This window comes from Stegostoma tigrinum, chromosome 46, assembly GCF_030684315.1.
Source record: "Stegostoma tigrinum isolate sSteTig4 chromosome 46, sSteTig4.hap1, whole genome shotgun sequence".
Classification (NCBI taxonomy): Eukaryota; Metazoa; Chordata; class Chondrichthyes; order Orectolobiformes; family Stegostomatidae; genus Stegostoma; species Stegostoma tigrinum.
The window spans coordinates 2,764,743-2,790,556 of record NC_081399.1 but is presented as its reverse complement, the minus strand read 5'-3'; the positions used below and the strand labels follow the sequence as shown (position 1 = coordinate 2,790,556).

The following is a 25,814-nucleotide window of genomic DNA, read 5'->3' as shown; positions in this document are numbered from 1 at the left end:
AACTTCAACAGCAGAAAGCAAAACCTGAAACCCGGGTCCTGTGTGAGCCTGACTCCACCCACTAGTGCTTCTTTTGTCTAATTTTTAAAATCCTCAAGCTGTTTACTCTGCTTTCCATGAAGCAGACACTCGGCACTAGGTTTACAACACTTGACTTGAAGAGAAACAGGACAGAACAGATCCTTCTTAAAGGCACATCTCATGGTGTTTTTCTCCTGTTTCTCTTTGCCACATACACATCTTTCCCCTATCCTTGGTCACTGCACAATGATTTTATCATGTTGGCAGTGTTCATGGACTGTGGACCTTCAAGCGCGAACTCTCTTTCAGAGCTCTAACGTCTAATTTGTTCCAATTCTCAGGGAGCGTGGGAAGCCAAGGCGGAAACCACGTAAAGAGAAGGAGAAACTGGAGACGGTGGAGCAGGTGGAGCCTCCTAAGAGGTAAAGGTCAATGCCCTCATCGACTGAGCAGCATTACCATCTATTGCCCTCTGAGTGACCCCAGCTCCTACACCTGGTTCCAGTGACGCCCGACCCCCCACTTTTTCATCTAACCTTCCTCATCCCCGTTCTGTTCACACATCAACTGAATGTGCAGACATCAGGAACAATTATTTGCTGATGAAAGGAAGCAAAATCAGACAAGTGGGGAGTGCATTCACAAGTTGGCAAAGGCAAAGAGTTGATCAAGCAGTCATGGCAACATGTGGAGCATACAATGATGCACATGCAGCGACATTGAAAGAAAAATAAAAAATAGATGCCAAAGCTTTTGCAAACACTTCAGCTCTTGACTGTTGTGCTAGAACTGTGGTGCTGTATGTATGCGTTGTCAAGACTGACGTTCTCCTCCCCCCCCCGGCCAACACCCCCAACACATTTTATCTTTCATCAGGGTCCCCTTGTGCTGTAGCCCCTGTAACGTGGCTACCCAGATACACGTGCATGCATCCTTGGTTGATGTTAGTCAAGCCCTGGTGAGGCTCCGAAATAAACTTTGCGTAGAAGATGGTTGAGCTTGAGTTAGGTGGAGATTCTGGATTAAGTTTTCAAGGGGATGCAATGGTATTATCACTAGATTAATAATCCAGAGACTCTGGGGACCTGGGTTTGAATCTCACTCCAGTACAGGGAGGGATTTGAATTCAGTAAAAATGTAGAATGAAGGGTCTAGTGGTGATCATTGTTAATTGTTTTAAAAAAAAGGCCAACTGCTTCACTTGTGTCCTTCAAGGTGAAATCCTTGAGGGGAAATTTGTCATCTTTGCCTGCTCTGGCCACATATGGCTCCAGGCATACAGTGATGCCCACATTCCGTGAATAAATAAAAAAGAGCTCAGGGTTAAAATGGTCTGGTGGCTGACCCTTGTGCCAGCTGAAGCAGTTTCTGTTTAGTTATCAATGCTTAATTAAACAAATTAAATTTTTAACCTTCTCTGTTGGAGGGCTTCTCCACACACCATGAGTTCCCCATTTCTGATGATTATCTGATAAATCTTCACACTTTCTGAAAGTGGTCCCCAGGATTGTGCACTATACTGCAGTAGAGGCATGGTGGTTGAATCCTATGGTTTTGTTCAAACTTGTCGGTTTACAAATTGCTCAAGGATACCACTTGTCACAACCTGCCAATTTGGGAGAAAAACCCCTTCATCGCTGTCTATTATCTTCAATCAGTTCTCTGTCCCAAGCTTCTGTATATAAGGCTGCAAAATTATATCTATTCTTGAGGTGAGCCCAAAACCAACTATCTTTTCTAGGACCTGTTGATTAACTGTTCACTTTTGTCTACATTGTTATCATTTACGAGTGACTCGGTGGCTCAGTGATTAGCACTGATGCTTCCCAGCACCAGGGACCCAGATTCAAATCCACCCACGGATGACTGTCTGTGTGGAATTCCACTCGTTCTTGCTGTTTCTGTATGGGTTTTCTCCCACAGTCCGAAGATGTGCGGGTTAGGTGACTGGCCGTGCTGAGTTGTTCATAGTGCCCGAAGATGTGCAGGCTAGGTGAATTAGCCATGGGAAATGCAGGGTTATAGGGACCTGGTAGGCGTGTGGGTCTGTGTGGGATGCGTTTTGGTGGGTCAGCGTGATCTCGATGGGCAGATTGACCTGTTTCCACACTGTAGGTGTTCTGTGATTCAATGATACATTCTTCATCCTTTATTTCCTGCATATTCCTAGTGTTCTTCTCCACTGACTTTACTGCTCGGATCTTTAGCACCCAAACATTTTCTCTGTCTGTATAGTGCTGTGGCAACAACTGTGACTTTGTAACTTTTGCACTTGAAAGAAATGGGAGATGTTGACGGTGCAGAGATTGGCAAAGATGAGTTTGTTTTCCTTTGAGTCATGAAGTATTCTGGTAGTAAATGAATGAGCTGGTTTACTGTGGCAAGAGGCCCATAGGTTTTAAATAACTGGCAAAAAAAAAGTAAAGGAGAAAGTTTGCGGCATGATAAATTAAAGTCTAGAATGCAGTGGGAATCCCTTGGAAAGGAGCAATTTGCAAGCTTGCAGGAAAAGTGAGCATGAATTGGACAGCAGCACCATTGATGGGATGAAAGCTCCTGTACTGTCAGATTGCAGTGATGTTAATTAGTTTGTGTGGCTGAAACCTTACCTTTTCACCTTGACAGGAGGCCACGAAGACCCAAAGAAGATAGAGGACCCCGTCCACCTAAAAAACGGTAAGTCTGTTGCCAGTCACTGGCAAATCACTGGATTATGTGGGTTTTAACATGGGGGAGCTGTCAGACTGGTTGGAGTTTATCACCGACCTGGTTGTTCTCGTTACAATGGCTGGGAAGGTTGAGGAGAATGCAGAAGGAAGAGCAGTCCAAATTTTTCTGTCAGAAGCTGCAGGGCGCAAATGAATGTCCTGATCTAACTGCTCTCTCCTCTGCCTCAGGAAGAAGCCTCCTATCCAGTACGTGCGCTGTGAGATGGAAGGTTGTGGAACCATCCTCGCCAATCCAAGGTATTTGCAGGTCAGTGCACACTTAATCTGTTGGCCCATTTCATTCTTCTTATTTAAAGAAAACTTTCTTTCAACTGCCTTCGTCTGCAGAGATTGAATGCCAACATCATTCTGACCTTGAGTAGAATGAAACTGTGCTGCTCTGATTGAGAATGGGAATAAACTGAGAATCACCATTCTGATTTGTAGTAGGATTAGAGTGTGCAGCGTAACTGAGAATTAGAATTAGATTAAACTGTGCACTGGACGTAAACTTGGATGTAGAACAAGATTCAAGTCCTCTGCATCACCCAGGCTGAGACGAGTTAAAGTGCACACCCACTCATCAAGAATGAGGTTAAACCGCAAAGTCATGCGCCTATAAAAGGAGTAAACTGCACGATTAAAAATAAAGCATAGAATCATACAGTACAGCTCCTCAACCCATCCTCTACCATCAAAGCTAAAGCAAATCTGCAGTAGGCCTGTGATGTTGAATATTAAGATTTCATGTGCTTGTCCAAAATCCTTTTTTAAACAATCAGGTTTCTCACCCAAGCTCCCCTCCCAGACAGTCCAGCCCCCACCAACCTCTTGATGAAAACAAAAATTCTCAAGTCCCCTCTGAACCTCCTGCCATTCACCTTAAAATTGTGGCCCTTGTTACTTACCCTTCAACTAAGAGGAACAGATGTTTCTATTGCCCATTTCCCTCTCAATCTTGTACATCTCGATCTGGTTCTCTGCTCCAAAGAAAATAACTCAAGCTTATCCAACACGTCTTTGTAGCTGAAGCTCACATTGTTCAAGCACACTGGAAGTATTAGCAGGCCTGACAGCATTCATGGAGAGTGAGACAGAGTCTTTGTTTCAGGCAAAGGACTTCTGCTCAGAGCTTGTTGAGGAAAGAGAAAACCAACGGGCAATATTTCACTTTGAGTGCTAAACCAAAACCTAAGTCAACAAATATGAATTAACAGGTGAATTACAATCAACGTGTTATAAATCTCACATTAAGAAGCAGGATAGATCATTATGCGTTGCAAGATTGAATCAAGGAATTTGCAAGACAGCCCACTCAGTCTGTCGGACTGATTTGAGCCATAAACTTGATCAAAGCTGTGGATTGGCATTGATCATTTTTAAAGGCTTTGTTTTACACAGATCAGAGTATCATTGTCATCAAATGTAAAAGGCAGATAATCTAGAGTAATTAATTTACAAATTAAATCCCAAAGGATAGTGATGTCAACTTTGTTGTGTTGCTGCTACAGCATATGGGAGCTACTGGACACCATTGTGATCGAAAGTGATCACAACTGGCGTAAGTATTTGCAGCTTGTTGAACTTCACATCCAAGTTGAGAACTAAGCTGCAGATATCACCCTACATCACGGATGCAGAAAGTTACCTCGATACTTTGCTTCAGAGGGCAGTCGCACCATCACACGAGGTAATTCAAAATTGGCCTGTGATCAGGGCCAGGAGGATGTGACTGCAGGTGAGGCAGGCTTGAGGATCCAGGGTGACAATTGAAGAGCCCTGGCCTCTGCAATTGTTTTCATCGCTTAGAGCATTGAGTGTAGGAGTTGGGATGTCATGATGCAGCTGTATAAGACATTGGTGAGGCTAGTTGTAGTATACTGTGTTCAATTCTGGCCACCCTGCTATTGGAAAGATGTTACTGAACTAGAAAGGGTGAAGAAAAAGTTTAGAAAGGTATTGTCGGGACTGAGGGTTTGAGTTGTAAGGAGAGACTGGGACTTTTTTTCTTGGAGTGTTGGAGACCAAGGGGTGAGCTTGTGAGATTTATGAAATCATGAGAGGCATAGATAAAGTAAATAACCAGTGTCTTTTGCCAAGGGTAGGGGACTCCTTTATGTAGAGGGCATAGGTTCAAGGTGAGAAAGGAAATATTTAAAAGGGCCCAAGGGGCAAATTTTTCACACAGGGTGGTGTGCATATGGAACGAGCTGCCAGAAGAAGTCGTAGAGACAGGCACAATTAGAACATTTTAAACAACATTTAAATAGGCACGTGAATAGGAAAGGTTCAACGGCATATGGGCCAAATACAGGCAAATGGGGCTAGTTTAGCTTGGGAAACCTGGACAGCACCAACAAGCTGGGCTGCAGGGTCTGTTTCCATGTTCTATGACTCTATTCTTGCAACCCTTGCCATTGACGGTTGAGTTGACTGCCTGGCAGGAGGGTGCTCGAGCTAGAAGAAAAGGAATTTGAAGCATTAGGAGCTAAGTTAAGAATTTGAAATGATCTCTGGGTGACTGAGCATTGGGAAAACTCATATGAAATATAAAATCCATGTAGGTGTACGGAAGAAATAATAAGGGGTAGAATACGTTATAAATAATCTATAGATCCCCGATTGAATTGCTGTACAGAGAATATATTGGGACAATAACGAGGGCATGTAAAACAAAGACATCATACTGTTGATTATTATAGGCAGATTGGCAGAGTTAGCTACAACAATAAATCGATGGAGTGGATTTGAGACTGTTTCCCTGAGCAATATGTTGTGGATCCATCCGGGGATCCGGTGTTGTGTGATGAGGCAGATTTAATAAACGAAGTCAGACCAAAAGATCCCCCGGAAAACAGTGGCCATAACATGATAGAATGTAGTATTTAGTGTGAGAGGGAGAAACTTTTTTTGCTGGAAACATCTGTGCTAAGCTTAAAAACAGGTAGCTATAAAAGAACAAGGGCAGGGGTCGCTGGAGTGGATTTGGAAAGGAGATACACAGCAAAGACTTTAAGGAACAAGAACATATTTAAGAAATTAGTTCATAGCTCACAGCAAAGATCTATCCCAATGAGGAAGAAGGATTCTAAGAAGGGGATAACTCAACTGCAGTTAATCAGAGGAGCATCAAATTGAAAGAGAAAACATGAAATGTGGCAAAGATCAGAGGTAAGGTGGAGTGTTGGGAAAGCTTTAAGAACCAGCAAAGTGATGACCCAAAAGAATAATCAAGGCGAAGATAAAGTTTGAAGGTAAACTTATAAGGAAAATCAAGATAGGCAGCCATCTGGAGTGAATATGGGCCTCTTAAAGAAGATTGGGGAAATAGTGATGGGGTGCAAGGAATGGCAGAGAAGTTGAGTAAATACTGTGCTTCATAATGGGAAGCATTCCAAAGTTTCTCAATGTTCAACAGGCAGAAAAGGGACAGGAAATAAGTAGAATAGCTACGACTTGAGAAAAAAGTGCTGTGGAAACTAATGGAGCCAAAGGCTGGTAAGTCCCCCGGACCTGATAGATATGTTTTTATTATATTGAAGGAAGTAGCTACCAAAATAGTCGATGCACTGGTATTAATCTTTGAGGAACCCATAGAATCAGGGAACGTCCCAGAGGACTGGAAATTTGCCAGTGTAGCACTTCCGTTCAAAAAGTGAAGGAGGCAAAAACAGGTAATTATGGGATAGTTAGCTTAATGTCTGTTATTGGCGAAAATGTTAAGATGTAAAGGATGTAGTATTACACTATGTATTGTATGATCAAGCAAAGTTAGTAATGGCTTCTTGCAAGAGAAATAACATGTGACAAATTTAGTAGAACTCTTCCACAGTATAACTCGCAGGATGGATAAAGGGAAGCAGTGGATGCGATGTGTTTGGATTTTCAGGAGGCATTTAATAAGCTTCCACATCTTCGACTTCTTCGTGAGTGTGTATGTGTGTGTGTTGGACGTAGAATATTAGCATGGAAGACATAGAGTTGGGATAAGCAGGGTAGGGAATCTCAGGATAGCAACCCATAACTTCTGGAGTGCCACAGTTATTTACAATATAAATGACTTGAATGATAAAAATGAATGTACTGTTCCTGAGTTTCCGAATAGGTCGGAAGACGAGTGATGATACTAAAATAGATGTAGTGGGCAAAAAGTTGACAGTTGGAATGTACTGTGAGAAAATTTGCATTTATGCACTTTGGTAAAGTCACCCATCACTTGTGTAAAATTGGAGTGCTGGCCTTTTTACCTGATATCGATGTGTTTGTTTCCCAGAAATCTGAAGGTTCACTTTCCTTTATTGCTAAAGGTTTGATTCAAAAGAAATAAAAGCTTTGAAACCAGGATCAGTGTCCCTACCTGAGTATTAGATAATCTGTCATCTGTTCAGACTGTGGCTTAACACACACACACACCCCTGCCCCGCAACTGATCCTACAAAGTGGGGATCCCATCACGTTGACAGCAGGGTTAAACTGCATGCTGTAAGATTGGTATCGAATATGGAACAGTGGTGCTTTTTATTTGTTGCTGAAAGAGTTAATCTAGTCTCTCATGAATGTAGTCGCACGTGTCCGTCCTTCTGTGATGGTAATGTATGTTGGACTGCTGTTTCCTTCTGTGTCAGTTGCTGTTAACTAGTTGTTCCTTGTACAATTGAGAGTTGAATTCTGCATATTTCCTCCTTGCATGACAGTGAATTACTGTTACAGCAGTCCCCTCCTGTGGGATATTGCGTTGAGGTTTCAATTATTTCCTTGTGTGATGATTTTATCATATTAACCTCACCCCTCTGGGATGATGACGACATATGTTGACTTCTTTCAGCATCATATGAGGTACCAACACATGCTGAAGAAGAAGTACGTCTGTCCACATCCATCCTGTGGCCGCCTCTTCCGACTTCAGAAGCAGCTGCTACGGCACACGAAGCACCACTCGGGTACGTGCTAGCAATTGGGGGATGGGCAGCTGCTAGTTTGCAGGGCGCAGTTTGTTGCCAGGAGGTAGGGCCTGCAGTCTGTATCGCTGCATTTTGCGTTAGACTCTGTATTCAGGTCCATATTGTGGATCCTGTGTCATTCAGAAGTTAAGTGACCAAGGCAAAAGTTGCACAGACTTCGGTCGAATTATACCTTATTAAGCACAACACATTCTAACACATGCCAACATTTAAATGTTCAAGTGTACCAATCTCTCGTTTCAGTATAAGGAAATGTGAGGTGGAAGGGAACTTAATGATCAATGACCTCAGTGCTAAAGTCAGCATCATAGGATTATGTGACTGAACTAGCTGTTCAGTGGACTAATCACCTGGATACTTTGCAGCTGAACAAAGTTCTTAACTTCTGTTCAATCAATAAATTTGGGATAAAAATACAGGATCAGTAATGGTGACAATGGAAATAAATAGAAGCATGTTTATCTCATTGTGAGGGGAGCGTATCTGCTGTCTTTACTCAGATGTATGAGAGAATCCGCAGCACAGCAGTGTTGTGCCCTTAGCTGCCCTCTGAAATAGGCCTGCAAGCTACTTAGTTGTGCAATCACTGCAGGAGACTGTACCGTTCACCATTAAGCTAAGAACTGGTATCCGAACAGAGAAAGGAATATCTAGGTTCAGCAATTCTTTAAAGTTGCCTTCGCATTCTGGGCTTTTGTATCAAACTCTGCAGAACTGGCCTACAGATTATGCATGCTTGCTGAAATATACCTTACAATCAAATCCTAGGCACCAACATCACCATCCCTGGGTATGTGCTCACAGCAGATCCATGTAGCCTCGTTAAATCAGCTAAAACATGGGCAAGGAAATCATCTACTCTTCTCCTACCCTCCCTCCTGTCGCTGGCTTAGCACTCCCCCATGTTGAACATTACTTGGAGGAGGAGTTAAGGGTAGCAGGAACACACCATGTATTCTGAGAGTGGGTGCTTCAGCTTGGTGGCACCACTACTGGGTGACCTGGCTGAATTCCAAAGGATGTATCTGCTGCACTGGATTATGAGAGAGCCACAATGAGGGGAAACCCAGATGAACTTGTCACAACCAAACTACCTTTTGCAGATACTCTGTCAATAACAGAATAGATAGGAGCAACCACTGCCTGGTCCTTGTCAACAGGAAGTCCTGTATTTACACCAAGGGCACTATCCTTCATATTATGTGGCACTGTCAACATGGTAAATAGGATACAACCGATCTTGCATCTCAAAGCTCAGCGGCCACAGTGAATTATGAGCAGCAGAATTGTTTCCACCACAATCTACACCTTTGTTGCTTTGGTACATCTCTCATTTCACCATTACCATGAAACAAGGGGAGCAATCCTAATTCAATGAAGTGTGTTGAAGATCCATCTGCGGCATCAAGCATGCTTTAAAGTTGAGCTGCCAATCTGATAAAAGTACACAACACAGGACCATGTGTCAGAGATAGTAGGAACTGCAGATGCTGGAGAATCTGAAGGGTCTAGGCCCAAAATGTCAGCCTTCCTGCTCCTCTAATGCTGCTTGGTTTGCTGTTTTCATCCAGCTCTACACCTTGTTATCACTGGACCAAGTATGCCAGCTAAACAGCAGAAGCAACATTTCCTTCTCTCTCTGTCTCAATGGAGCGTGGGTGTTGCTGGCATTTGATTCCCATCCCAGATTGCCCTTGTATTGAGTGGGTTGCTGGGCGTTTGAGAGCCGGTCACATTGCAGTGGAACCATAGCTACATGTAGGCCAGACCAGATGAGGATGACAGGTTTTCTTCCCTGAAGGCTGTTCCTGAACCAGATGGAGTTTGGCAGTAATCGATTATCACTTCTTGGCCGCCACCAGTGAGCTTCTCATTTCAGATTTATCAATTCACTTTACTTGCTGTGATTGGAACCCATTTCCCTAGAGCGTTAGCTGAGTTACTAGCACAGTGAATTAGCGACTACTTCACTATCTCTGCATGATAGCACGCTAAAGGCAGGCAAGTGAGCCGACAGCCAACAAATTGGTTCAGAACGTCCTAGCCCTGCCACATTGAGTCATGAGTGTTAGTAGAAAATTGTTGTCCCCAGGCTCCCAATCCTCATTGGCAGAACCCAGTACAAGTGCACCCATCATCAGCCAGAACAGCAGAGCGGATGATCCACCTTAACTCCTCCTAAAATCCTAATTGCCAAAGAAACTAGGTATCCTTTCTTGGATCTGGTTACCAAAACTAATGAGATCATACCCTTCCTCTATTCCGGAATACCATTTGCCCTTCCTGACTCCTCGCTATAGCTACGCATTCATTTTTTGTTTCTCCCACTATGTCGGCAAAATCCCTCTGAACACATTTAGTGGTTTCTCTCACCAGACTTGGGTGGATCTCCACTGTCCTTTCTTTTTGTCCTGTGCTCTGAATCAATATTCCCGCCCGTCCTTGTTTCACCAGCTAACGTGGAATGGAATTAGATGAGCCTGGTGCTACCACTTCACCAATGACAATATTCAAACTTGAAAATGACGTCCTTACTTTGTTTGCCTCTGTACGACTAACAGCGATTCCGTGTGGCTCTAAACATCTTACCTAATATTCTCTCTGTCCCCTTTCTGTTGTCCTTGATAATTCTGCTTGTGTCTGACAGATCAGCGGGATTATATCTGCGAGTATTGTGCCCGTGCCTTTAAGAGTTCTCATAATTTGGCCGTTCATAGAATGATCCACACAGGAGAGAAGCCTCTACAGTAAGTACTTAAGATTAATACACATATGAACTCCACGGCTCAAGTTCCCTCTCTCTCTCTCTCTCTCTCTCCAATCCTGCTGCCACCCTATCTTCAGTCAGCCTTGTTATTTCCCCCACACTGTCCTTACTCCTTCATTGGTTCCCCTCTGTCGCCCCTATCCTCCCTGCTTTGCATTTCCTTTCTTTTCCCCTGACCATCGCTGTTTACCATTCCCTGCTACCACCTTTTGGTTTTTGGCTCTTCACCCTCCTCCCTAACTCTCTGCACAGCTTGTGGCATGCCCCCCCCCCCCCCCCCCCCACTCGCCTCTGCCCCATGCCCTTTATCCCTTGTCTTCCATGAAGACAATGGTAAGGTCACATTTGGAGTACTGCATACAATTCTGCCTTCCCTACTATAGGAGGGATGTTAGTAAGCTGGGAAGGGTGCAAAAAAGATTTCTAAGATGTTACTAGAACTGGAGGGTTTGAGTTATAAGGAGAGGCTGGATAGGCTGGGACATCTTTTCCTGGAACACAGGAGGCCTATAGGTGACTGCCTAGAGGCTTCTAAAATCATGTAATAAATAGCCAAAGTCCTGACCCACAGGGTGAGGCAGTCCAAAACTAGAGGGCATTAGTTCGAAGGTGGCAGGGAAAAGATTTAAGAACGTGAGGCATAACTTGTACGCACAGATGGTGGTGTGTATATGGAACAGGCTGCCAGAGGAAGTGGTAGAGGCTGGTTACAGTTACAACATTTAACAGATATTCTGATAAATACATGAATAGGAGGGTTTAGAAGGATATGGATCAAATGTAGGCATGAATTCACATTTGGAAACATGGTGGGCATGGACAAGTTGGGCCAAAAGGCCTGTTTCTGTGCTTAATGACCTGATCAGGCTGCCTGGCCCTCTCCCCTTCATTTCTCCTTGTATTGAGTGTATAATGTTTTAATAGCCATATAATCTTCTGTCCCTCCCTCCAGGTGTGAGATCTGTGGCTTCACCTGCCGACAGAAGGCATCGTTGAACTGGCACATGAAGAAACACGATGCGGATGCTAACTACCAGTTCTCCTGTAACATGTGTGGGAAGAAGTTTGAGAAAAAAGACAGCGTGGTGGCTCACAAGAGCAAAAGCCACCCAGAGCTGGTCATCGCCGAGGCTTTGGCGGAGAGTGCTGAGTGTACCGTCCTGGATCCTTGCAATGCACCCTGAGACAGACTCGTGCCATTCGGAACTTACCCACCCCTTCCCCTCGTTGTCACGGGGGTGCGAGAGAGAGAGAGAAGGGGGGGGGAAGGGGCGGGTGGCAGAGAGAGACAGAAGAGGAGGGACACTCTCCTCAGTTCAACTTAACCGGTATACGCATGTGGAATGGCAGAGGGACATTTTCAAACTCAGACACCCTTCCCACTTCTGCCCCAACCGTTGCTCGGATTGTATCCCCAGCCACGTCCGCCATACCCCACCAAGGAGAGACCTCCAGCTGTATCTCAGCCTCTGGAGCCCCCTCCCCTGCCCATCCGCCACAAAGGGTCTGGATTGTTCTCCTAGGTAAGGTGCAGCAGAGATACATGGACCGGGGTTGGAGTTTACCACTGCATTTGCAAGGCAGCTTATCAACTGCCTGAAGCATCACTAGAGCGAATCTGGAGCATGTCGTTTTGTGTGTGTGTGTGTGTGAGTGTGTGTGTATCTTGTATTATGGAGATGAGGCATCTTGCGTAGGATCTGATTTGGATTGACTTGCAATTAGAGAGGGGAAATCAAATAGGGTGTCTTGTTACTGTTTGTCAGGTGATCCCTCTTGGTGAGAGGAAGAGTAGAAGTGAGCCAAGGGTTCTGCTTTGGATCACTGGGTTGGACAGAGACAAGAACTAGGCCAGGGTTCATCCTCTTGATCACTGTCCCTGACGGAGAGGGAGGGGAAATCAGTCACAGTATATGTTTGAGGAGGGGCTTAGGGTTCTGAATGTTTCCCTTACCAGTGAAAGAGAAGCAGCTACAGCACAGCAAGGGAAAGAGACATTCCACTGATCCGCTAGTACTGTTGATTCAGTGCTGTGTGAAATGCCTGGGATCCGAGGGCCCTCAGACGCTGGCGTTGGGCGCACATGGACAGGATCGAAAGACTGGCATCCCATGTTGCTCCCTGGGCAGAAAGCAGTAACGTTGCCACTGAGATGACGAGAGAGAGAGAGAGAGCGAGCGTTTAGACAAATGTGTTGTGGGTAGGGGGGAATCTGAGTGTGTGTATATGCCAAGTGAAGGTGACTGAGTGTGGGAGTGAGCCCCAATACAAGTGGAGTTTTGGTTTGTGCACGTGTTCACATAAATATGTGCTGCACAAGAGGTGAGCTAGTGCTCGACAGGGTGAAAGCACCAGTGAATGCTGGATTAAGAATTTGGTGAGCCCTTGCGCATGGGTGGGGTGGGTAGCAAGCTCATGCTGAACGGTTATTGAGAATTGCTGCATAAAGTTGTGTAATTGAGAGAATGTGTAAAGGTGTGTCTGAAGCGTGTATGTGTAAATGCACGCACGAGGGTGAGCCTGTACGTGTATGTGTGTGTTTTGGATCGGAGGTCTCTCTGCTCTGGTGTAAATACCTGTAGTGAACTGGGCCTGTAGTCAGATCCTCTTGGAAGGAGTTGATGGCTGTTGCTGGATTTATACTGAGCTGGAAATCACGCGGGGGTTTTTGTTACAGTTTCATGTTATGGATTGCATAGACGAAACCATTAGACTCCACTGTGAGCACTGTTTAGTAGAAATAAATCTGTATAATTAACTATTAAAAAAGAGCAATAAACACAGTATTTTCTTCCATTGTGTTGTCTTTTATAGGATTGTGCTGCATGTGTGTCCCTTGTTTTTCTGTACTCTTTGCACATGTATAGTGTCCGTGTCCTTTGGATCACGATTTTATATAGTTTACGTGCCTGCATTCCTCATGTCCAACGGTAGTTGCCACATCTGTATTCATCTCTTCTTGTGCTTTTCACAATGTTTCTGTCTGCCTGTACTCACCATAAGGGATTATTCCTTGTACCGTGTGCATGTCTGCATTCCCTATTTGCTGGAGTTTTTTGATGCACGCTGTTAGTCTTGTTTCTCTATGTGGCCATGTTCTCTCCTAACTGTGGTCCCTGTGTTAGTCCTCATTGCCTGTACTCTGCAATTTCCATTGCTGGCTTGTTCTGTCTGCTTTTTTATTCATTGTGTCTACCTGTATCCTTGTACATATTTTGTCTGTCTCCGCTCTCTGCCTGTATTTGTATCTCCTACTGTCTGCTTGTGCTTTCTACATGTATGTGTTCTTTGAGTCTGTTATTTTCTGCATGTCTGTTCCTTGTATACACTTCCTAGACATTAGTCACTGTTGTCTGTCTGTCTGCCTGTAGTGAGTTTGCATTTCCTACCTTCCTGCTTCTACTCCCCGTCTAAGTTCCGGGTACTGTATTCTCTGCATGTGTCTAGATTGCCTGTGCCCCTGCCTGTAGTCACTTGTGTCTATTTGTGTATTTGCCTTGCCACTGTCATGTCCCTGTTCCAGGTCTCTGTTCTTTGTAAGTACCTATTCTGTATGTTCATACTTTTTGCATGTAATTGCCATCTTAGGCATGTGTCTCTCAGTATATAGGCCAAGGCTGCCATGCTGTCTGTGCTTACATTTGTAGCTGAAGATGTCGGCAGTTGTTTTTATGTTTTGCTTTCGAACGTTTTATAATGGGACACATGGCTAGAGCTTGACACAGCTGAACTCAGCCTTCTGGTCCTCCACCTCCGTGAGGTTCTCACTCTACTGCTTGCAAGTTCTTCTGGTCTGTAGCCCTTGTCTCTAGAACCCTTGACTCGCTCAATACGAGGCACTATCCAAGTGCCACTCTGCTTCACCCAGGTTGGCTTGTGCAGCTCAAATGAGAGGCGAATGAGAAACTGAGCAGGTTTGGATCCTGAGTGTTTAAGGATATCTTATTGAATAATGCAAGTTTGGATCTTGGAGCAGGACCAGTAACCTATTGGTAGATGCATATCTAACTGCTTTTAAACTTGCAATTGTTAAATCATTTTTGAAGAAAACTACAGAATTCTAAAATTTAATTGAGCATGCATGTGTATTTTTCTAAATGGCTTTCAAAATTGCATCTTAATAGCTACATCTTTCCAGATGAGATGTTAAAGTAGGGTCCATTCTACTCTTTCAGACGAACATAAAAATCCCATAGTGTTATTTCAAACTGGAACTGAATTGTCTAATTGCCTTACCGAATGTAAGTCCTACTGGGAATTGTCTTAACCAATGTAAGTCCTATTTGTGGAGTCATACTGTACATAAGTGGCTGTGGGCTTTCCTACATTATGACGGTAGACTAAATTCCTTTTTTTGTTTTTGGGCAGTCCTGGGATCATGGCGATCTTAAAACACAAACTTATTGTTTCTACTATTACAACACAAGGGAACCAGAGAAACAGTTAATGTTTCAAATCCAATTAGACGACTCCTTGTAACAAGAATAACACAACTGCAGATGCTGGAATTCTGAAACAAGATCAAATTTGCTGGAGAAATTCAGCAGGTCAGGCAGCATCTGTCGGGAGAAAACAATATTAATGTTTTGAGTCAAGTGAGCCTTTTTCAGAACTGATCATATCTTGGGAGAGAAAAATGCTATTTACCTAGATGACATGAAGTGGGAGATGGAAAGGAATGAGCTGATAGGTGGGAATGAAGTCCACAGAGAGGAGCAAAAGGATCATTAATAATAAGCCTAGGTAGGTGGCAACGGAGACAGTGTATGGGTGAAAATGGGCTGGCTGTGCTTAAAGCAGCCTGTGTCACGACAAGACTTGGTGTGTGGGAAAGGTAACAGGCTTGGAAGGTGGTATTTGGTCTCAAACTATTGTGAACTTCATTGAGTTTTGAAAGACTCCAGAGTCTCCAAGTAGAAAATGAGGTGCTGTTCTTGCAGCTTGCAATGCGCCTCACTGGAGCACTGCAACAGGCCTGAGACAGACATGATAGCATGGGAACTTGGTTTGTTGAAGTGGCAGGCAACTGGAAGCTCAGGGTCATTTTTAGACAGAACTTTGGAATGTCATAGAGTCATACAGCACCAGAACAGATCCTCTGGCCCCAACCAGACAATGCTGATCATTATCCCCCACTAAACAAATCCCACTTGTCTGCACTTGGCCCACATCCCTCCAAACACCCCATTCATGTACTTTTATTATGTAAATGTATTTTAAACATTGTAATTATACCTGTATCCACCACTTCCTCTGGAAGTTCATTCTACACAAACCACTGTGTGTAAAACTGCTGCCTTTGTCTTTTTTTTAAACACCGTTCTCCTCTCACCTTTAAAAAAACATGACCCTGAGTTTTGAAATCCCCAGCACTAGAGAAAAGACACCCACCATTCACCTTACCTATGACCCTCAAGATTGTATAAACCTCTATAAGGTTACCCCTCAACCTCCTATGCTCAGTGGAAAGATGTCCTAGCCTCTCCTTATGACACAAACCATCCAGTCCTGGTAACATCCTTGCAAGTCTTTTTTCTGATCCCACTTTAACTCAATGATTTGCTTCCTATGACAGGCTAACCAAAACTAGGCACAATACTCCAGAAGAGTACACTCCAACACTCAGTACAACCTCAGCTTGACGTCCCAACTCCCATACTCGAAGATCAAAGCAATGAAGGCAAGTGTGCTAAATGCCTTCTTAACCACCCTGTCAACTTGTGATGCAAACCTCAAAGAATGAGATATGTCAACCCCTAGGTGTCTATTTTAAAGCAATACCCAAGGTCCTACTTTTAATTGAATTAGTCCTGCTTGTTTGTTTTTATCAAAATGCAATACGTCTCATTTGTCTCCAGAACATCATCACTTTCTTGTCTTGTGCCTACTTCTGAAACTGTCTCCCTCACTGTGGTTTCTAAGTAGCTCTGCCCTTTGTGTTTCTGTACGTTTCTGTACATGTCTGTTTGTCTCCTCACCTTGTGCACATGGTACACTGCTGCATCTGTATCAAGGACACACAGTATGGAGCTGGAGGAACATAGCAGGCCAGACAGCATCAGAGGAGCATTTTCTGAAGGGTTCCAACCCGAAACATTAACTTTCCTGCTCCTAAGATGCCGCTTGGCCTGCTGTGTTCATCCAGCTCCACACCTTGTTATTTCACAAACCCATCAGGCTTGTCTTTCTCAGAACTTCTTTGTAACTAATTTCTGTGGGGTGGGGAATACGCAAGCAAACAGAAAATGTATTAAGTTCCAAACAGGAGTCATACCACATTCGAAACACAGCTCTTTTTCTCTTTCTGCCTCTGCAGATGCTGCCAGACTTGCTGAGCTTCTCCAATTTTGTTTGTTTTGGATTTCCACATCTGCAGTATTTTATTTTCACTTTGCATATCACAGTTGATTCCTTGTGTACTGGCTACTCCCGGTATTCTAACTAATTTCTGTCTTCAGTTCACTTCTCTTGATTTCTGCACCCCCCCCCCCCCCCGACCCCGGCCTTCGTTCCAGTTCTAGTACTCTAGTCTGTATAACAATACTGAAATAACAGTAGCGCCATAAATACCTGCCTCACAACAAGGAAGAGGGATTTTTTTTTAAATTTAGAGGTTTGAATTGTTCTCCAAGTGCAGAATGTTAAGGGGGAGGCTGAATCAATGCATTTTCTGCCTGTAGTTACTATTGAGATGTGAATATTGTTGGCAAGGCCAGCTTTTGTTGTCCACCCTAGCTGACCTTAAGTTCATGCTGAATCATTTTCTCCAAACCCCGCAGTCCCTATTACCTAGATACTTCGATATTGCTGGAAGGATGGGAGGTCTAAGATTTTGGCCCATAGAACAAAAAGAATGGAAACTATAATTTCAAATAAGGATGGTTTTTGACTTGGAGGGTAACTTACAGGTGGTAGTACTATACCCCATAAATCTACTATTTTTAGGTGGTCAAGTTATTGGGCTTCTTGCCAGCGAGAATTTATCCTTATTTCTCCTGTTCAAACTCCATCATAATTTTGGACACCTTTATTGAATCTTTCATGAACACTGGACATCAAGCACATTTGTTTTTAAAAATAATAACGTGAGGTATGCTGGAAAGGAGGATCAGCTCAGAAACATGCCAGTGTGATCTGGTTGCAATGGAGATGGGAGGAGGAGTGAGACTGAAATCTATTGACAGCAAAAGCAACAGTCAGAACACCGTCTCGCAGCATCTCAGACAAAGACTTGCTTTTTCTTAAAAGTAGAGAAATAATCTGCTTTGTGTTGCTGCCTTCGTCAGGACAATTTGTAAGACATACCAATGAAAATAGGGAAAACGTTTCATTCTACTGAATGAGAGGTGTGCACTGACTGGTTGGTGAGATGTCACCATTGTCAACTAACAGGTGCATTCTTCAATGGTCAACAGTTAACTGCTAAGCTTTGTTCAAATTCAGGCCAGAGATTGGTCAAGGCATTACCTTGCAGAATATACCAGCACCTGTTTTGTTCAGATGAACCAGGCACCATCTGTGTACATATTTTCTCTTGTGCTTATCCCTCAGATTAGTTTCCAAATTTACAGTAAACTACTTGTTCACTTAATTTCAGGGCTAAATCCTTAGCCCATTTCCAGACATTAACACCCAAGTATAACTATTTCAAAGGAATAGAACAGATGCGGCTCTTAGAGTTTTGAGGAGTAAAGGGTTGCCACATTGGATTTTAATGGTGAAAATGCAATCCAGAAAACTTGGGCTGCTTGGCTAGGAAAATATATCTCCTGGTCGGTCGGGAGGTAGTTTGGAACGGGAGCTGCAACACTATGTATTTCCCAGAAGTCCAGGGCACAGTGAAAGGAATTGCATTAATTCACCAAAATGTACCTTTCCATTTCTGTGATAATAAAATGTGAGGCTGGATGAACACAGCAGGCCAAGCAGCATCTCAGGAGCACAAAAGCTGACGTTTCGGGCCTAGACCCTTCATCAGAGAGGGGGATGGGGAGAGGGAACTGGAATAAATAGGGAGAGAGGGGGAGGCGGACCGAAGATGGAGAGTAAAGAAGATAGGTGGAGAGAGTATAGGTGGGGAGGTAGGGAGGGGATAGGTCAGTCCAGGGAAGACGGACAGGTCAAGGAGGTGGGATGAGGTTAGTAGGTAGCTGGGGGTGCGGCTTGGGGTGGGAGGAAGGGATGGGTGAGAGGAAGAACCGGTTAGGGAGGCAGAGACAGGTTGGACTGGTTTTGGGATGCTGGACCAGCCTAGTTCGTCCCCTCCGCCCACTGCACCACACAACCAGCCCAGCTCTTCCCCCCCACCCACTGCATCCCAAAACCAGTCCAACCTGTCTCTGCCTCCCTAACCGGTTCTTCCTCTCACCCATCCCTAACCGGTTCTTCCTCTCACCCATCCCTTCCTCCCACCCCAAGCCGCACCCCCAGCTACCTACTTAACCTCATCCCACCTCCTTGACCTGTCCATCTTCCCTGGACTGACCTATCCCCTCCCTACCTATCTTCTTTACTCTCCATCTTCGGTCTGCCTCCCCCTCTCTCCCTATTTATTCCAGTTCCCTCTCCCCATCCCCCCTCTCTGATGATGGGTCTAGGCCCGAAACGTCAGCTTTTGTGCTCCTGAGATGCTGCTTGGCCTGCTGTGTTCATCTAGCCTCACATTTTATTAACTTGGAATTCTCCAGCATCTGCAGTTCCCATTATCTCTTTCCATTTCTGTTCTGTATGAGTTTCCTGTCCATTAATATTTGATTCTGTGTTGACTTTAGTTTGGTACAATTCAAGTTTTATAAAAGTAAATCTTATCTACATCTATTCATTTACCTGTGCTGAACTACATCTGCCAATTACCTGCACATTCATTAGTGTCCCCTACTGACTTGCAACAGACCTCATCAGTGTTGACCTTCCCTCCAAATTTGGCATCACAATGCAAATCTAAAGCACAAAGTTTTTTAATTCCAATGCAAACTGTTCTGATTGGGAAATACATCTTTCTCAAAGTTTTCAGTCTCTGAGGATTTTAGCAAACATTTTATCTTTTAACATTTAGCTTCGTTATTTTGATTACATTCCTTCATTGCTCCAAAGAAAAACATTTGTCAAGGCTTAACATCTTGCACTGTGCAGGATAATTCATAAGGAAGATCCAGATAAAAGTCAACATATGAGGCTGCGTAAGGAGTGTGCTGAATGGTTGGCAAATTGCAACTGATTAACAGTTACAGATTATGCCTGACAGTTATTTGCCACGTTTTGTACAAACATAAGCTAGACACATGGATTTGAGACGGAATTGCCTTAAGGAATGAACTACGGTAAGTTCATAACTAACATTTCAATTTTCTCTTTGTACCGTTCTTAACCTTACAGTTGTCATATAGAAGCTTTTATTTTAAGGGGGATTTTTGTCTAGTTATGCAGTAAACTTTCAAATGCTCAATTAGCTAATTGACTTTGGGTACACCAAAAGAAACCCATCTTGTGAGATTAAACCAAGTTTCCTAAAAAATTAGCTTGAGGTAGGAGACAGAGGGTGACGGTGGAGTGTTGTGGACTGGAGGTTTGTAACCATCAGTGTGGCACAAAAATCAATGCTGGGTCCACTGTCAATTATACAGATAATTTGGGTGTGAAAATAGGAGGAAGGGTTAATAAGTCTGCAGATGACACAAATTGGTGTAGGGGACAGTGAAGAATATCTCAAGTACAATAAAGTAACATACAATGAAAAAGGAGGCGGAAAGTCTGATGAGCAGAACATGTGGTGGTGGGCCACAAGAGCAAGAAAGGAGATGAGGAAAGAACGGGACAGGCAGACAAAGTTTACGGCACGTAGAATTAATCAAATCATTTTATTCAGTCACAAAATGATAAATAAGTAAATTGTACAAGGATAAAGGCCTTTACAGTGGAGGAGAAATTTCAAACAGATTAATGTGAAATGAGCAACTATGGTGCTCTCCTGGGTTGGACAAGGTAAGAAGCATTACACCTTCATTGCCAACCAGCCGAGCTGTGAAGGTGCAGCAGTTTGTCCCAACCTGAACAGCCTTGTGCCCGCAGCAGGGAGAACTTGGCTGAAGCACCCTATAAGTGACAGGGTGTTACCTCTGGTCTCTCTGAATCCTGATCCTCAGTTTCCCCCAGGGCTTGGAGGACGGAAACCACAGCCCTCTGTGAACCATGAGGTCCAACATGGGTCCTGCCCATGCAACAATTCTAGATTCACATGAAACATATGTGGAGCTCTAACTCCACACCCCAGCCCCAGTAATGAGGGAGAAGACCAAACGTGGACAGAGAGACCGAATCAGTCTTGGTTGAGAGGTCGGGTCAGGTCCCTCCTGCTCCATGCTCTCCATGGCAATCGTTAATTCCTGTGATCAACCTCACCCGTTGTCTCCTATTGTTGGGATGGTTTCAGTAACCTCAGCCCTTCCTGCCTGCTGGGCTTCGGCTCTCACTGGGCCTTTGATCCAGTTGGACAGGCCCCTACTGGTACTGGCTATGTTGCGGAAGGCTGTGTCCCTGGTGGAAAGCCTGTTCCTGGCCATGTTCTTCAAGCTCGGATCTTCTCTGCTGCTAATCCTGTTATAGTTGGCTGGGCCTCTTGACGGTAGGCCTGTCCCACAAGCTCAGTTGTTCTGTGGCTGAGCTGACTACAGGAGGCCAGGGCCCTCCTTGGCTCGTTGGACCCAGTAATTCTTCATGCTCCTCTTAGGGGGGACAAGAGTGTGACTCAAGCCCGGCCTCCTCTTGCCACTTTTGCTCAGAGGCTCTTCGCTGTTCTCCTGGAGGTAAGTGCTTGCTGAGCCAGGCCGGTAGTCTGGCAAGTCGCTGTCGTGGGCAAACCTGCAGTTGCTACCATAGCGGCAGCGGCCGTCCTTGCGATAGGCCAGGCAGATCTTGCTGCCACCGCCGGCTTCCTCTGTACGCACCCCTGCTGTCAGCCTTACGTGCTTCTGCAGCAGACTCAAGCGCTGGCGCTGCTCCTGGGCAAAGGGGTTGGTAAAGACTCCAGGTGCCTGGCCTAGCCCTCCCTCCAGCTCTGGCGGCGGAAGCTTGAGGGGGGTCGAGGTCCCCTCATCTGCCTGGGGCCCTTCGCCACACTGCTCCTCATTCCTGGATTCTGCTGCCTGTGGCCCCTGTACGCCGGCCTCAGAGCTCTGGTTCCTGAGACTGAAGAAGAACAGAGCAAACGGGTCGAACACAGAACGTATAACAACTGTGACAGCACACATTGCCCTTTAATAGCCAGACTCAGCTCCTTTAACTCAGTTACAGATGAATGTTGAGAATTCTTCAGGTTGACTAATGTTCCTAATGAATGACAATAATGCAACACTGCAAAGTAAATACTGAAAATACACCCACGTTCTAATAGAGACATCGAGCTGAACTGCCACCTCAGCGCCGTGTACCCCGTATCTTGAATCATCAACACATTATGCACATCTCTATCCACTGTTCTCAGCATGGGGACTCAGAGGTGGATAGATACAGTACACGTGGTGTTCCCCTCCCCAGGTCCTGAACACAGAATTACATGTAATGCTTTCAGGCAAAAAAATTATCTCCCTGTTGGTACCAGCAGAATATACTCCTGCACGTTTACCTGTACTGAACTTCATCTGCCAATTATCTGCACATTCATTAATGTCCCTACTGACTTGCAACTGGCGTCAGTGTTGACCTTCCCTCCAAATCTGGCATCACCTGCAAATCTAACGCAAAAAGTTTTTAATTCCAATGCAAATTGTTCTGATTTTTGCACAAAAACATTTGCTGCCTTCTGCCACTCTGAATTATGTTCGTTGACTTCAGAAGAAAGCTATGAGCTATCCATTCTGTCATTTACCCTGATACAAGATTCACTAAAACTTATTAGTCAGTTATGGGCACAATAACAAGGCCTTTTGAAAATGCAGGTAAATGACATGTACAACACCACAGTGATGCTCTCCACCAAACACCAAAAATAAAATTATTTTCCACCCTTAACTAACATTCAATCTTCATATACATGCTTACTTAAGTACTGCACTTTTAATCACTATTATATTCAACACCTATATGTATTTAGTCCTCACTACCCAAGAATAATCTCTTGATGTGCTCCACTGCTCCTCCCCCACCAATCTGCTGTATCCCTGTGCCTCCCCTTCTTCTACACTCATACCCCCGCAAGTCCTCTCTCATCAGCCCACTTCTCACGGGCCAAAACTCGGCTCCTCATCCCCCACCAATGCAACTCCACTTCTCCCCCAGTCCATCTGCTTCTCTCCCCATCTCTCTACTCACACATCTTCACTACACAAGCAACTCAATCCAGTTCTCCTTTCCACTCCAACGTCTCCTGCTTCTCCTCCACCACCTCTCAGAGTCTCACCATCCCACTCTTCCCAACCTCACTGCTTTCTCCCACTGCAAAATCCTCCCCTTCCGAATCCTATGTTCACCCAATCTCACCAATCCATTCCCTTTCCTCCTCATACCTTAGTCACCCTAAACTTCCCCAAACACTTTAAGCTCCTTCTCCAGAACCTGCTACTCCCTCTGCACCAGTGCCCCATGCCCCTATCAAGCCCCACTCTCCCATCAATTCTCACCCTTCTCCTACTCTTCAACGACTCCTCCCACCCGCTGCATTCCCCACGCCCCTCCGCACCACTCCATCGCCCGGGCGCCAGTCACTGCTACTCCTCTCCCCTCAACACTCCTGAGCGCAGGCCTCCTCCCCTCACTCTTCACTTCTCACCCCCTCAGGCCCCGTCTCTACACTTAGACACCAACTTCCCCCCCTTCCCGGTACCTAGCCACTCCGTCTTCGGTCTCCGTCTCCCCTTCACTCTCCGACGAGCTGTAATCCGCCACTAGCGCCGCCATCTTTCCGCAGGAACCCGAACTTCCGCTTCCGGTTCGTATCCCTAACTGTGGAACGCCCCGGTCGCGGGTCCGTCACTGACTCCGCCCCCTACCCCACGTGACTCTCCGCCCGTCTCACTGAACGAGAGCACCCATCCTTACACCACACCCAACTCGGCCGCTGACCCCGCCTCAGCGGCGACTCGCGGGCCCCGCCCCTCTCACGGAGCTCTCTACGTCCTTATGACCCCGCCCCCTCCAAAGCTAACAGCGCCAACTGGGTCGCTGACCACGCCCACGGCTTCGCTGACCCCGCCCCCACCGTCGTCGAACCCGCCCAGCGAGTACACCGCCGCTGACCACGCCCCCTCCGTCTCTGACCACGCCCCCTCCGTCGCTGCAAACCCGTCCTCGATGCTGCTTTGCAGAACACGTCCGCTCGGTTCGCAATAAACAACTGCACCTCCCAGTCGCGAACCATTTCCACTCCCCCTCCCATTCTTTCGATGACATGTCCATCATGGGCCTCCTGCAGTGCCACAATGATGCCACCCGAAGGTTGCAGGAACAGCAACTCATATTCCGCCTGGGAACCCTGCAGCCCAATGGTATCAATGTGGACTTCACCAGTTTCAAAATCTCCCCTTCCCCCACCGCATCCCAAAACCAGCCCAGTTCGTCCCCTCCCCCCACTGCACCACACAACCAGCCCAGCTCTTCCCCTCCACCCACTGCATCCCAAAACCAGTCCAACCTGTCTCTGCCTCCCTAACCTGTTCTTCCTCTCACCCATCCCTTCCTCCCACCCCAAGCCGCACCTCCATCTCCTACCTACTAACCTCATCCCACCTCCTTGACCTGTCCATCTTCCCTGGACTGACCTATCCCCTCCCTACCTCCCCACCTATACTCTCCTCTCCACCTATCTTCTTTTCTCTCCATCTTCGGTCCGCCTCCCCCTCTCTCCCTATTTATTCCAGAACCCTCACCCCATCCCCCTCTCTGATGAAGGGTCTAGGCCCGAAACGTCAGCTTGTGTGCTCTTGAGATGCTGCTTGGCCTGCTGTGTTCATCCAACCTCACATTTCGTTATCTTGGATTCTCCAGCATCTGCAGTTCCCATTATCACTTGATGCTGCTGTTAGTTTTATCAACCTCACACCGTAAATGCATGTGTCGGTGCAAGTGTTCATCAATTTAAGCATAATCGCACTAATTTCAAAGTCAGCGATTACACATTGCTGAGCATTTGCAACATGTAGAAATAGCAAACACACAGCAAGTTGTTTCCAGCATTAAATGAAGCTTAGCTTTGGAAAATCATCATTCTCATTCTTCTCATCTCCAGCATCCTGTACTGTTGCAGTAAGATGTCCCTATTACTATATTCCAACCCCTGGTTTGGAACTTGATTTGATTTATTGTAGTCATATTTAGCTAAGTAGTGAAAAGCTTTCAACAACCGAAAGAACTGCAGACGCTGTGATTCAGGAACAAAAACAAAATTGCTGGAAAAGCTCAGCTGGTCCGGCAGTATCTGTGAAGGAAAAAAAACAGACTTAACGTGATCAGAGGTACTGGGAACTGCAGATGCTGGAGAATCCAAGATAGCAAAGAGTGGAGCTGGATGAACACAGCAGGACAAGCAGCATCTCAGGAGCACAAAAGCTGACGTTTCATGCCTCTACCCTTCATCAGAAAAAACATGATGAAGGATCTAGGCCCGAAACGTCAGCTTTTGTGCTCCTAAGATGCTGCTTGGCCTGCTGTGTTCATCCATCTCCACACTTAGTTAACAGACTTAACGTTTCGGGTTTGGAGTCCCTTCCTCAGAACTGATGGTGGCGTGGTAAACATCAGTTTATATATGCAGAATAAATGGGGAAGGAAATGGGGTAGGGAGTAAACGATAGGATGCAGCCTGAAGAGAGAGAAGAGCAGTTGGACAAACAAAGAAGTTGATAACAATCAGGCTGGGAAGGTGTGCAGTTGTTAATGGAGACTATCAGGCTGGGAAGGTGTGCAGTTGTTACTGGAGACTATCAGGCTGGGAAGGTGTGCAGCTGTTAATGGAGACTATCAGGCTGGGAAGGTGTGCAATTGTTAATGGAGACTATTAGTGAATAACAACAGGTGGTGTGTAGTGGCAGGCAATGTGGTAACAAGAGATAATGGTAACAGGGCCTGGTGTGGGGGGTAGGAGGCTGGGACATGGGACAGTTTAGGCCCTAAAATGAAAAAGTGAAAAGCTTTTATTTGGTGAACGATACAGGTGGAGTGAACAAGGACTTACAAAAAGGCTGTCCCCGATGTGGCCTCCTCTACATCGACGAGACCAAGTGGAGGATCTGAGACCACTTTGTAGAGCACCCATGCTCGGTTCGCGACAAACAACACCTCCCAGTCGGGAACCACTTCAACACCTCCTCCCACTCCCTGGACGAAATGTCCATCCTAGGCCACCGCCAGTGTCACAACGACGCCAAC

The 25,814-nt window shown here is 45.5% G+C and overlaps 2 protein-coding genes across 3 annotated transcripts in view; one reads left to right on the top strand and one right to left on the bottom strand.

Moving 5' to 3' along the window:
- Positions 1 to 13,253, top strand: part of zfp91 (ZFP91 zinc finger protein, atypical E3 ubiquitin ligase) — a 51,874-nt gene extending 38,621 nt beyond the window's left edge. For both annotated transcript variants that reach the window (XM_048525390.2, XM_048525391.2), the window contains 6 exons: positions 363 to 443; positions 2,647 to 2,697; positions 2,919 to 2,997; positions 7,555 to 7,669; positions 10,338 to 10,437; positions 11,410 to 13,253. In XM_048525390.2, coding sequence (XP_048381347.2) covers positions 363 to 443; positions 2,647 to 2,697; positions 2,919 to 2,997; positions 7,555 to 7,669; positions 10,338 to 10,437; positions 11,410 to 11,641 — 658 coding nt within the window. In that variant the 3' untranslated portion in view covers positions 11,642 to 13,253. The remainder of the gene's footprint in view (positions 1 to 362; positions 444 to 2,646; positions 2,698 to 2,918; positions 2,998 to 7,554; positions 7,670 to 10,337; positions 10,438 to 11,409) is intronic.
- Positions 13,254 to 20,294: 7,041 nt separating this feature from the next.
- si:ch211-113e8.11 (uncharacterized) lies at positions 20,295 to 23,384 on the bottom strand. The gene is made up of 2 exons (XM_048525431.1): positions 23,275 to 23,384; positions 20,295 to 21,641 (listed from the first exon to the last, which is right to left on the bottom strand). Exons 1-2 carry the CDS (start codon positions 23,346 to 23,348, stop codon positions 21,122 to 21,124), a joined length of 594 nt encoding a protein of 197 aa, XP_048381388.1. The 5' UTR covers positions 23,349 to 23,384; the 3' UTR covers positions 20,295 to 21,121.
- Between the last annotated feature and the right edge of the window lie 2,430 nt (positions 23,385 to 25,814).

Excerpts from the sequence above, each read along its gene's own strand:
- si:ch211-113e8.11 (XM_048525431.1), bottom strand. The coding sequence starts at position 23,348 with ATGGCGGCGCTAGTGGCGGATTACAGCTCGTCGGAGAGTGAAGGGGAG. Across the intron at positions 21,642-23,274 it reads ACCGAAGACGGAGTGGCTAG|TCTCAGGAACCAGAGCTCTG; the intron begins GTACCGGGAAGG and ends GTTCTTCTTCAG.